Raw genomic sequence first — 12,663 nt, 5'->3', positions numbered from 1 at the left:
CAGCATCACAATCAGTTTTAGAACATTTCATCACCCTAAAAAGCAACCCCGTCCCCGTGAGCAGTCACCCCCTCCCCCTCCCCAGCCCCGACAACCACGAACCCACTGTCTGTCCCTGTGGATCTGCCTGTTCTGGACATTTCCCATCAATGGAATCACACACATCGTGTGTCCTTCTGTGTCTGGCTTCTCTCACTGAGCATCGTGTTCTCAGGGTCCATCCACGTGGTAGCGAGTGTCAGGGCTTCACCCCTTTTCCTGGCTGAGTGACATTCCAGTGTGTGAAAGGACCACATTTTCCTTATTCATTCACCCATTGATGGGCATTCGGGCTGTTCCACTTTTTGGCTGTTGTGCTGCTGTGAACATTGCAGCGGAAGTTTCTGTATGGACGTGAGTTTTCAGTTCTCTGCGGCACACACCTATGACTGGCATTGCTGGGTCAGGTGGTCACTCCGTTTAACCTTTTGAGGAGCAGCTGCACCATTTCACCTCCTCACCAGCCCTGCCCAGGGTTCCACTTCCTCATCTTGTTATTTTCTACCCTTCTGATGAGGGCCATCGTGGTGGGTGTGAAGTGGTGTCTCACTGTGGTTTCTGCCTGCCTTCCCCTGAGCAACTTCTCATGTGCTAATGTTATTTGCATGTCTTCTTTGGAGAAGTGTGTTTTCAGATCCTTTGTCCATTTTTTAATTGGGTTATTTGTCCTTTTTAAGAGTTAAGGGACTTCCCTGGTGGTCCGGTGGTTAAGACTCTACGCTCCCAATGCAGGGGGGCCGGGTTCCATCCCTCGTCAGGGAACTAGATCCTGCATGCCACGACTAAGAGCACACATGCGACAATGAAGAGCCCACAAGCCGCAATAAAAAAAAAAAAAAAGATCCTGCACGCCGCAACGAAGACGTCACGCGCGGCAACGAAGATCCCCCATGCAGGAGCCAAAAAAATAAATTTTTTTTTTTAACTTGAGTTAAAAAAAAAGAGTTGAGTTGTAAGTGTTCTTTATATATTCTAGATACAAGTCCCTTATCAGATACATGATTTACCAGTATTTTCTCCCATTCCTTGGGCTGTCTTTTCACTTTCTTCTCTGAAGCACAAAAGTTTTTAATTTTGATGAATTCCAATTTATCTGATTTTTTGTTGCTGTTGCTTGTGCTTCTGGTGACATATGTAAGATACCATTGCCTAATCCAAGGTCACAAAGACTGCATACCCTGGTTTTGTTTGAAAGTATTTTGTCATTTTTAGAAGTATTTGTTGTAAAACACGGGGACCTCAGCGTAGGTGTTCCAGCCAAATACAGGACGGCCAGTTACATTTGAATCAGGTAAATGGTGATACTTTCCTTGCAAAACTGTGTTCAAACACCGCACGGGACACTTACACTAAGAAATTACTCATTCTCTGCTTGAAACTCAAACTTAACTGCTGTCCAGCTATTTTTATTTGCTAAATCTGGCAGCCTCACCCCAGGGGACACATCCCACCTGTTCACAGGGATCCCCATCGCCTCCCTCGATTCTCTTTAAATTTTTTGCACTATGGCAAAGTACACATAAGTTGAGCAATTTACACTTTGAGCGTAAAGTTAAGATCTTAAACTTGGAAAGACAGCTGGCCCCCGCCCGGTCTCGCAGGCCCCGCCCCGTTTCCTAGCAACGTAGCCTCGCCCCTGGCCGCAGCGCGTGGCCCACCCGGGTGGTCACGTGGTGCCGCCCATTCGGCTTCCGTAGCGCGAGTCGGCCGGGTCCGCGCGTGCGTACATGCGTCCGCGCGCGTGCGCAGGTGGTGGCCGACTCACCGTGCGCGCCCCGCCCCGCGACGCCGCCTGCGTGCGCGCGACCGGCGGCTGTCTGGTTCTTATAGCGCCGCGGGCGGCGGTTGCGCGGGGACGGCGGGACGGCGGGACATGGAGGCTGTGCGGCTCGTGGTGCTGGGGCTCGTACTGCTGAGCGCTCAGGGCGACTTCGGGGCAGGTAAGGACCTTGGGGAGGGGGCGCGAAGCCTGCTGGTGGTCTGGTCTGGTCTGGCCTGGCCTGGCTGGGGGTGGCCCGCCCTCTGCTCCAGGGGAGACCCCAGCCCGGGCGAGAGGGAGGAGAACCCGGCCGGTGGAGGGAGACCCCGCCTGGGGGATGGGGAGGGAGACTCCGAGCTGAAACCGATCTGCGCGAGGCAGCTTAGGAGGGACTTTCCTGCTCGGAGTGCTTGGGCGGGGGCCGCAGGGGAGCCCCCGGGCGCCCAGGCCCTGGCTGTCATCCGGGAGGTGGGCTATTGTCCTCACGGGGGCGCGGGCACCCAGGCACGTGACGGCCCCTAAGCCGGGTCGGCTTTCCGGCAGGAGGGATTGTCCTCCTTCCCGGGATTTAGGTCCCGTGTCTCGCTCTGGCTCTGCACTTGTCCTTGGAGTCGCCCGAACACTTAAACCCTTGTGGGGAGGCATACACTATGCTTCTTTCGTTTTTGTCTGATTTCGGGGCCCAGAAGAAGGTGGAGGCTGGTCCACCTTCCTGTTTTTACAGGGATGGAAACGGAGGCCCCGGCCGGGAGGGGAGGTGTTCTGAGGTCACCGGGAGCCCCCCGGCTCAGAGCAGGAGCTGTGGGGGGACTGTTTTCACAGACTCTCAAACGGAGCTCCTCACGGGAAGGGCAGCCTGATGGGTGGGCAGACGTGGTTTAGAGAATGCTCACAGCAAAATGGGTTAAGGCGTGCTTTTCTGGGAGAAAGCAGGGCAGCTTCTCTTTTGCCTGAAAGAGATTTTTTTTCCTGTATGGAGCGCGACTTCCCGTTTGGTTCTGGGTTAACGATTTATAGTGACCAGCGTGTAGAGAACAAAGTGCAGACCAGCAGGGTCTGGGGCTCTTCCCACAAGGGAGGCAGGAGCAGGTGGGCTCTGAGGGGGGTGGCAGCTGCCCTGGGGCATGGGAGGGGCTGCCCCTTAGAGAAGCTTCACCGGCTTACTGCTGACCTACTTTTAGATCTCAGTTCGCCTCTTTCTTTTGCCTCATAATCAAAACGGCCATTTATTGACCGCCCTGTGGACGAGGCCCCTGGCAGGCAAGGTGAGTGCCTGGCAGCCTGAGCCCTTTAGACGCAGCCCTCGCCAGCCAGCGGGGAAGGAGGGCCCTCGGTGTTCTGCTGGGGGCACAGCGCCTCCGACCCATCACCCTTGTCTGTGGGGTTGCTCTTACACACTCACACCACGTGAGTGTGTGCAGTGGGCGGTCCTGGTTTATTTACGCCGAGTCTGAATCCCCCTGGGACTGTATCTGTGCCTTGTCCTCCTTTTTCACTTTCCACCTTTCCCAGGGACTCTGGGAAAGACCTGAAAGTCTGGGTCACGCGTCCTTTTTCTTTTTTTTTTTTTTTTTTTTATAAATTTATTTATTTATTTATTTATTTATTTATGGCTGTGTTGGGTCTTCGTTTCTGTGCGAGGGCTTTCTCTAGTTGTGGCAAGTGGGGGCCACTCTTCATTGCGGTGCGCGGGCCTCTCACTGTCGCGGCCTCTCTTGTTGCGGAGCACAGGCTCCAGACGCGCAGGCTCAGTAGTTGTGGCTCACGGGCTTAGTTGCTCCGCGGCATGTGGGATCTTCCCAGACCAGGGCTCGAACCCGTGTCCCCTGCATTGGCAGGCGGATTCTTAACCACTGCGCCACCAGGGAAGCCCCACGCGTCCTTTTTCTGCCTGGGGTGAGTGAGTTCGTGGCAGTGTTTGCCTTTCCTGGCCAGGTCAGCTCTCCAGAAACCTGCCTCAGGGGACTCTGCTGGAGCAGGTGTCTTCGGTGCCCCCATCGCCTGAGGCCCCAGGTTGGTCCTCCTGCTGGGAGAGCCCTGCTCTCCAGGCTGTGCAGGGCCCCGTGGTCCTGGCGCGGCTGGTGGGCAGGCACGGACTTGCTAGCTGGGTCCCTCTCTGAGCCTTGGGTGAGGGGCCGGAGCCCCGAGCCCGCAGGATTGGAGGGGTGAGCAGCCCGGGGCTGGCCTCCCAGAGGCGGTCTCTCCTGGCCACCGCCTCGTCCCGATAGCTCCCTCCAGGATGTGTACCCAAGGCCTGCCTGGCCCTGCGCCCTGCCCGGCCCGGCTGCCGAGTGGGCACAGAGGAGGGGTGGCTGTTTTTAGATGAAGGTGACTTTACTTGAAAACATGGGTTGCAGTCACATGGTCGGGAAGGAGGGTCAGGCGCTCTCGGGTTCCCAGGGCTCTGGGAGGGCCTGCCTGTGCACGGCCGGGGCCCTTGTGAGTTTTTGGGGTGCTGCCCTGGGCTTCCTGGGCGCTGGGCGTGGCTGGGGGTTGTGGAGGGTGGGCTTTTCACCCTTTTTCCATCACCGCCCCCTGAGGAGCATTTTGAGGCATTCTTTCTAATGGCCCTGTCCCAGTGACCTGTCAGCGTCACAGATGTTACATCCCCAGTGGCAGCAGTCTCTGCGGTGGCCCTGGGGGCCACAACCCAGTACCCACCTTGGAGTGACCCGGCCTGTTGAGGATGGGTGACCGGCATGTGGCAGATGACTGGGGCGGACGGGCTGGCTCCCTTGCTGCGTGTGTCCCTCCGGCCAGGACAGGGGTGTTGGCCTGCGGCCTGCGGGGCCTCAGGCAGGGAGGGCTCTCCCGGGCCAGGCTGGCCAGCCCGTTGGCCTCTGCAGACCCCTGGGAGGGGTGGAGTTGGGGCCCACCTCTGCCCCTCTCTGAGAGCTGAGGCCCCGCCCTGCTGCCACCTGGAGGAGACCTGCGGGCACTCCTCTCTCCTCCAGGAGGCAGGGTGGGGCCTGGGTAAGACCTGCCTGAGCACCCCTGTCCGAGGCTCTAGGGTGCAGAGGCAGGCCCTGTCTGGGCGAAGCGCCACCTCTGGCCTCACTTCCTGCCCTGACTCACCTCCCAGCTCTGTACGGAGCTGCTGGTTCTGCAGTCTTGGGAAATCTTGACGGAGAAATGCGGGTTTCCAGAGGCCTTTGGTGAAAGTGACGGAGAGGTCCAGCCTCACGCCTTTGTCTGCCTGTAACCGCCTGGCCTGAGGCCTGAGTTGCCAGTGGGCGGACGTGAAGGTCGGCCTGTCCCCGGGGCCTTGTGGCCAGCCAGGTGTGCTCTCCTACACGGCCGGTGCACACGCATGTGCCGCGTGTGCCTCTGCACCTACGTGTCCATGCACACGTGCGGGCACTGCTGCGGGTGTGCCCCCAGGAGCGAGGAGCACCTGGAGCTGCAGAGGGGCCTCCTTTGCTTCAGTCCCTGCTGGCCCGGACTTCTGAGACATCCTGTCCCCTTTTGAAGAAAGAGCCAGCAGGTGGCCAGAGGCGGGGCGGTGAGGGCTGGCGGCTCAGGAAGAGGCCCCGCCAGGCCCTGCACGTGTTCTGTGCACGCTCTGGCCTCGGGTCCCGCCTCTTCCACCCAAAGGAGGCTGGCGTCCCCCGGACCAGAATGCAGCTGGGGCGCTGGGGCCTGCGTGCGGCCAGCCCACCCAGGACCTAACACACAGGCCCAGGCGCGATCTCAGATGCCCAAGGAGACGTGTGCTGTGCCCGCAGTCGTTGCAGAAAGCGGCCCAGCTGTGAAGTCTGTGCTGGGATTTGAGCTTTAATTTTCTTAGCGACTAAGGAGTCCATGAGGACGGGGGAGCCCGAGCAGGCTCTGCTGTCCTGTGCGGCCGGACACCATCTTCTCGTGCTGTCAGGACATCTTGCCTCTGGGTTGGACTATTGGGCGTCAGCCGGAGGGTTCCTGGTGCCAAGTCCAGCCGGGGGTCATGACCTGTGATCATTCTGCTTAGCTTCATGTGCTTTGTCTGTGCTCACACAGTTGTGCCGTCAGAAGTCACCGTGTGACCCCAGTGAGGAAGCGGGAGTCCGGGGTGGCGGCCTGCCCGGTGGGTGTTGGGGCCCCGCAGCCTGGCTGCTTTCCTACTGGCTGAACTGTTCCAGTGCAGGCCTGGATTCTGCTTTCACCTCATTTTATGCCAGAGGCCTCTGGGCCGGCTCCCTCTGTGCCCAAGTCTTGTGGGCGTGGCCTTCTCCAAGGGTCGCCTCGGGTGACGGTTCTGGAGAAACAGGCGCTACCTGGTAGACACCACTGTGCCTTGGACCCGGCTTTATAAAGTCCCCACTGTCCCCAGGGACAGCGCGGGCAGCCCTGTGCTGCCCCGGGATCCCGGGTGGCTTGACAGGAGTATCCCCAGGACACCTGCTCCCAGCCCTGGGATAGGGCTCTGGTGTGGACATTCACTGAAGGTCAGCATCTGGAGGTGCGGCCTGACCCCCAGCAAAGGGGTCCTCATTCTGGTCTGCCATCCTGGCCCCCTCCCTGAACGCCCAGAGGTCTGGGGTCTCCTGCCCCTGGTCCCCGGAGAGGAGCCCTCCCCAGCTCAAGCCCAGTCTCCTGGCTCCAGAACTGTCAGCGTGCTTCTCACTGTCTGGTTCTAACTGGCTTTACACTTTGGTTCGTAAAGAGAAGGTCGTATTGAATGGGGAGGCTTGCCTGGTCGGAAATTGAGCGGAAGGGCTGCTGGGAGTCGCACCAGCGTCCCAGGCAGGAGGACAGACTGTCATTTGTATGGGGGTTTGTGGCACATGCGGCCTTCTGGGAAGCAGGCACCTCCAGGACGGGGCCCCCTGGCCCCCGTGGCCTGAGCACACCTGTCCCACCCACCCCGGGTGGCCTTGCCTTGGTTGTGGGAGAGAGGGGGAACATGCAAGACTACCCAGAGCGGGGGTGGTGACCTGGGCGGTGATGGACTTCAACTTTCCGAAAAGGCCTTTCGGGGCTGCGGGGCTGGACCCAGCAGTCGCTGCCCTGGTCCTTGTCCTGGGACCGGGGTGGGCGCTGCTGCTGTTCCCACGCCCAAGGCCCAGCCAGTTAGGACAATTCCTGGCAGAATCCTGCCCCAGACCCCGAGGGGAGGGCCTTCCAGGAGCCCCATGCGGTTCCGGGCCCTGGGTACCAGCCCTGGCTTCTCTCCCTCTGGGGAGTTGGGGTTGGGAGAAGTGGCAGACTCTTTGGGTTCTCCCCTGACGCCATTCTCTTCTCTTCTTTGGCTGCCCAGGGAGCAGGATCTGGACTTCCGTAGATGATGATGGCTCCAGAACCCGCCTCACATGCACCTTGAATCACAGCGCCACCGAGATTGTGGGCCACCGCTGGGTGAAGGGGGGCAAGGTGCTGAAGGAGGATGCGCTGCCCGGCCTGAGGACGGAGTACGAGTGAGTGAGGCTGCCCCAGCAGGAAAGGGCGGGGCCTGCTTGGTCTCCAGGGCCTCTGGTCAGCGAGTACGGAGGTTGTAGTCGGTGGGCTGGCTCTGGAAAGATGTTGGGAACGGGCTCAGACAGGGGTTTGGAGACGGCCGAGGCCCGGGATGCAGGGGGGTCCAGTGGCTGCCAGACTTCACCACCTCCAAGACCCGTCCTTCCTTCCGGCGCCCTGGGGACCCCGGTTCCTGGCTTGCTGGGTTCTGAGCACCACCGGGGCCACTGCGGAGCCTTGTCTGGGGGGAGGAGCGGCTCTGGAAGCCCAGGGCTCCTGGATGTGGGTGTGGGGTAAGCCGCCTGCCGCCCCTGCACCTCCTGGTCCCTCCTCCCCGGGGAGACACCCCCCGCCCCTGCCCGGCAGGGTTTGGACAGAAGCTTCTCGGCTCACACCCCGCTCACCGCGTCTGCCTGCAGCGTGGACTCGGACGACCGCTCGGGCCAGTACTCCTGCATCTTCCTTCCAGAGCATGCGGGCCGCACCGACCTGGAAGTGAAGGGTGGGCTCCTGGGGGCCCCGGGCCTGAGGGGCTGGGGTGGAGGCGGGCAGGGCGGCTCCATCTCCGGCCCCGCGGCCCCGGGGTCAGACTCCAGCTCGCCCTCCTCCCCGCAGGGCCCCCCAGCGTCAAGGCGGTGAAGAAGTCGGAGCACGCCACCGAGGGGGAGACTGTGGTGCTGGCCTGCAAGTCGGACTCCTTCCCGCCCGTCGCCGACTGGCTGTGGTCCAAGATGACCGACTCTGGGGACCAGGCCATCGCTAACAGCTCCCAGAACAAGTTCTTCGTGGTCTCCTCGGAGACCAGGACGGAGCTGCATATCCCAGACCTGGACCTGAGCTCAGACCCCGGCAAGTATGTCTGCAACGGCACCAACTCAGAGGGCGCTGGCCAGGCGGTCATCACGCTGCGCGTGCGCAACCGCTTCGCCGCCCTCTGGCCCTTCCTGGGCATCGTGGCCGAGGTGCTTGTGCTGGTCACCATCATCTTCATCTACGAGAAGCGGCGGAAGCCGGACGAGGTCCTAGATGGTGAGCCGGCCCCACACACCCTCTGCTCCCCTCCTGGTGGGGGGACCCCTGGGGCCGGGGCCGCTATCCGGGAGTGTGGGGCTGAGGGTCAGCCCCCTTGGCCACCGTGTCCCAGGGCCTCCCTGGGGCACCTGCCCCCTTCCCTGGCTGGGGGTGTCCGTCGGCCCTTACGGCCTCACCTGCCCCTCTCTCCTCCTCACTGGGCTGCCAGCAGGCGTCCTCCGCGGTGAGTGCTCCTCCACTGGCTTGGTCTCCGCCTGTGGAGGCTGCTTTGGGCCCAGGGCTGTGGCACCAAGGGAGCCCCTGGCCTTGTGTGATGGGGCCACTGGGGCGCCTGCCCGTGGGCGGGGCTGGGGGCCAGGCAGGGCCCCCAGGTGCCCCTCACACTGAGACCCCAGACAGCTCACGTGAGGGTGCGTGTCCTGGGGCGGGCTGGCCCCCACATTGCAGTCGGGGAAGCTGAGGGCAGCGCCCCGCGGGATGGGGCCGCCCGGTGCGTGGCCTGGTGTGCAGACCCGCCGCTGACAGCCCGTTCTCCTCTCTTGCATGTGGCACCTGCACAGATGAGGACGCTGGCTCTGCGCCACTGTAAGTCCCTGCCTTGCTGGGGGCGGGCGGGTCGCTGGGCAGAGCTGGGAGGCATGAGGGGCAGCTGTCTGGTCCTCCCGTCACCAGGAAGAGCAGCGGGCACCACGTGAACGACAAAGACAAGAACGTTCGCCAGAGGAACTCCAGCTGAGAGGTGAGGGGGGAGGGGAGGGGAGGGGAGGGGAGGGGAGGGCGGGGCGGCCGAGGGCGGGGCTCCTGCTCCTGAGGCTAGTCCGAGTGTCCCTTCCCCTTCCCCTTCCCCTTCCCCTTCCCCGCAGGACCAGTCTGCAGGCGCCCATCCCAGCGTTTGCACAACCCCGTGCCCTTTCCTCTTATGGAAACCCACCTGGCAAAAGCAAACCATGTTGTGCATTCAAATCACGTTTTCTCACCTTTTTAAAGAAAAACTAAGCTAGGGTTTTCTGTGTGTAGAATTCTGCCCCTTAGGGGCTTTGCTTTTCTTTTTTAACCATCTCGTGAGCCCCCCAGGGGAGTCGTGAGGTTTGTGTGAGGCCCCTGCCGCCCCCACCACCCGTCCCCTCGCATCCCCTGGGCTGTTGGTCTCCTGGTCTGGGTGTGGAGGACAGACGGCCCTTTTTCTGAGGCTCCCGCCCCAGATCCACCTCCTGAGGCTGCTCGGTTGTGTGGGGCCAGAGCCAAGTCCCTGCCCTTTACAGAAGGTCCCAGGCGGAGCCGCAGTGCCAAGCATCCTGCCGTGAGAAGCCAGTGCTGTCGGGTCACTGCAGGTCTGAGCACGTGGCCGCCCTGAGGGCGTCACCCTCACCGCTGCCCCGTCCACACACCCAGGAAGAGGGTGTCTGCTGCTCTTCTCAGAGCAGGAGCCACTGTGATGGGCCTCTCTCCCCACCCTACCTTCCTACTCCCCAATAAAGTGTGACCCCTCATCCTCTCCCGGCTCCTGTCTGCGCCGAGCCTGGGTCTCACCAAGAAAGCTCGTGGGGCATTCAGCCGGTGAGGCGTAACGAGGTTAGGGTGCATGGGGGCTGGGTGGTGGGTAAAGCCGGGAGTGGTGGACGGACCACTGCAGCAGGACTGGCTCTCCAGTTCTTGTAAGCCTGCTTCTGCCCTTCAAAGGGTATCTGGACAAAACCAGGGCATCCTTCCCACGGGCCCCCAGGTCGGGATGGGCGGCCATTAGCCACCGCTGCCAGGCACCCAGCTGTCCTGGTCAGAACGCTCCCGGTGCCTTCGGTGGTCTGGGGGGCAGGTGAGCAGCTGGGACCTCGCTCTGGAGCTGCGAGTCTGTCCGGAGGCACATCTGGGGTGGGGGCGGGGTGCCCCTCTTGGGACTCTAGCTGGGGATGGGGGGCAGCCCAGAGAACCCCAGGAGCAGCTCTGCACCAGCCCCCGGGGGAAGAAGGGGGTTGCCTGCTTACCCAACCTGCATCCCGGTAGCTGGGCCGAATGGGGAAGCATAGGTGGGGTTGAAGGGGGTGGGGGAGCAGGAGGTCATAGGAGGTGGGGCAGAGCCCTGGGACTCTGGTAAGTACCACCTAGGCCTCCCACTGGGCACACCTGGGGAAACAGTGCCAGAGGGGAAAGGGTTTGTCCAGGGTGACCCTTTTCCCACACCCAGGGGCTGTAGTCACCCCATGTCCCCCTCTGGAGCCCTGCCAGACCTGCAGGTCTGGGTGAGGGTCTCAAGCCACCTACTGGTCAGTGGAGGCAGGGGTCTCAGAGTGTTGGGCCAGCTCTTCCCAAATCTCCAGAGAAGCCAGAAATCTGGGCGCACGTGTGAAGTCTGCATTTTTCAATGTTGGGAAAAACAAATCACAACATACCAACACCTCAAAAATTGACGGACTTGGCCCCCTGGCCACCGGTTTGAGGCCCAGTGGGTTCTGAGGTGGGACGGAGAGGGCCTCTGCCCAGCAAATCCCACAGCCCCGGGATGGGGGTGGGTGGGGGGCAGGGGGAGTGGTTTGGGCTGGACCAGGCTGCCCCCTGTCTGCTGACCAGGTGTGTCACAAGAGTCACCCGCAGGTCTGGTTTCCCTGAGCACCCACGGGGAGAGTAGGGGTTCCTTTACAGGGGCCTTGCACCGCACAGTCTGGAGGAGATGCCCCCCAGTTCACAGGAACTGAGCCCGCTGGTCCCCGAAGCCCTGGGGCTGGGGCTAGGGGCTGCGGCTGGCCAGCCGTTCCCTCCAGCCACCACCAGAGGGCACCACGTGCACACCCCCGAGGGCACTGGGGCCCAGGAAGTCAGGGGAGCACCTGTCTACAGAGGTCTTGGGATGCCCTGCCTGTCCTGTGTGCCTCCCAGCTGGACACGCTGGGCCCTCGGTCCCGGGCACCCACCATCTAAACTTCTCTCGTCCAAAGGATGTGCATCCCTGCTTGTTCACTGGGCCACGTGGTTGGCACTGACGGTGTACATGGGTCCGGGGGTTCTGCCAGCACAGAAGGAGGTGATGATGAGGCTGGTTCCTCTCTGGGGATGCTGGTGAGGCTGGGATCCATGTTGGAGGGCACGTGAGGTTGTCCCCGGCTCGGGGTCTGTGTGTGTCCTCACCGCACCCCAGCTGGGGCTCCGCCCACCTTCCTGCTGCACCCCTGGCGCCCACACACTTGGGGCTCGGGAACGACTGCTGGTTTCTTTGTCCAGACAGAAAGTGCGGGATTGTCCGCAGGCAGCGCCTTGGGGGACAGGAGAGGGTGGCATGTGGTGTGGAGAGGGGACCAGGGCCCCAGAGAGGGACGCTGCTCACACGTGCTTTTAGGAGAAGCCTGACCAGCAAACAGGGCCACTGGGCAGACGGCTCTGCATGTTTCCCTCACTGAGCATTTGATGAGCACTGGCAGTCTTCGGCCCCCTGTGCCACTGGGGGCTGTTCTTGGCTGCAGCCGCTGGAGCTGCCTCAGTTTCCCCAGGGGCGGGACAGGAAGTCACCGGATGCAATGAGATCATCTTTGGCAAATGCCTGGAGGCTCAGGACCCGGGGTCTGTCTCGGGGTCCCAGTCGCTGAGGCAGAGGGGCAGGGCTGGGCGTGCCTTCCTTCTGGGGCACAGGCTGCCCACCCCTTCCCTGGGCCCACCGCCCTCTGGACTGGGAGCCGTTCGAGGATGGGGACGGGCCCTGCGCTGGAGGCATCGGGGGCGCCTCCCAAGCCCCAGCCTCGTTCCTCCCCCACTCGGGGGCCCTGACGAAGAGCACCTCTGTTGTACACCGGGGGCACCCCAAGGTCCCATGGCGGCTGGCAGCAAGAGAGGAATTTAGGGGTCTCGCCTGGCAGCAGGGGGCAGAGGTGAGAAGGAATGGGCCAGGGGTGTGGGGGTCCCGGGGGGAGTAAGGTCCGCAGGGAAAGGAAATCCCAGGTCAGCCGAGGACCCCACCCTCATCGCACAGATGCCAGGAGACTCAGGCCTGGGTGAGGGGCCCCCTACCTAAGGTCATTCTCCAGTCGGGGCTGGACGCCAGGGCGCTGCCTCGTACAATGGCGCTCGTGCGGGCAGCCCAGACTGGGAGATGTCATCCCCCTTCCGAAGTCAGCGGCACATGTGGGCACTCAGGCCCGCCACACAAGGCTGAGGGGACAGTCAGTATTGCTCGAGTCTGGCGGTGAGTTTTCCAGGCAGCCCTCGGAGCTTAAACTCTGAGACCCCTCCCTGGTCCGGGGCCTGCCAAGACCCTGGCCTGGCTTTGTCTCCCTGGTCTCTAACTATTTTGCACTCAGAGGGCCCCCAAACTGTGGGCTCCAGGGCTTCGGACCTGGACCTGCCCCAGATGAGCAGGAAACACGGGCCATGTGCTGAGGTGCTGAGAGGCTGGGGAGGAGAGCTGCGGGCAGGGC

General features: G+C 62.1%; 1 protein-coding gene across 1 annotated transcript; it reads left to right on the top strand.

The window, feature by feature from the left end:
• The first annotated feature begins 1,851 nt into the window (after positions 1-1,851).
• BSG (basigin (Ok blood group)) lies at positions 1,852-9,753 on the top strand. Its single transcript, XM_059919040.1, has 7 exons — positions 1,852-1,979; positions 7,035-7,191; positions 7,651-7,733; positions 7,847-8,260; positions 8,824-8,848; positions 8,936-9,002; positions 9,526-9,753. The coding sequence occupies exons 1-6, from the start codon at positions 1,913-1,915 to the stop codon at positions 8,997-8,999; spliced, it is 810 nt and encodes a 269-aa protein (XP_059775023.1). The 5' UTR covers positions 1,852-1,912; the 3' UTR covers positions 9,000-9,002; positions 9,526-9,753.
• Positions 9,754-12,663: the final 2,910 nt, after the last annotated feature.

Source organism: Balaenoptera ricei, chromosome 3 (assembly GCF_028023285.1).
Source record: "Balaenoptera ricei isolate mBalRic1 chromosome 3, mBalRic1.hap2, whole genome shotgun sequence".
Classification (NCBI taxonomy): Eukaryota; Metazoa; Chordata; class Mammalia; order Artiodactyla; family Balaenopteridae; genus Balaenoptera; species Balaenoptera ricei.
The sequence above is the reverse complement of the archived record's forward strand: the minus strand, read 5'-3'. Positions and strand labels throughout refer to the sequence as shown.

What these genes read in the sequence shown, in the direction of transcription:
- BSG (XM_059919040.1), top strand. Translation starts at nt 1,913, where the DNA reads ATGGAGGCTGTGCGGCTCGTGGTGCTGGGGCTCGTACTGCTGAGCGCT. An exon ending in TCAGGGCGACTTCGGGGCAG is followed by an intron (nt 1,980 to 7,034) that starts GTAAGGACCTTG and finishes TTGGCTGCCCAG; the next exon opens with GGAGCAGGATCTGGACTTCC. An exon ending in CACCGACCTGGAAGTGAAGG is followed by an intron (nt 7,734 to 7,846) that starts GTGGGCTCCTGG and finishes TCCTCCCCGCAG; the next exon opens with GGCCCCCCAGCGTCAAGGCG.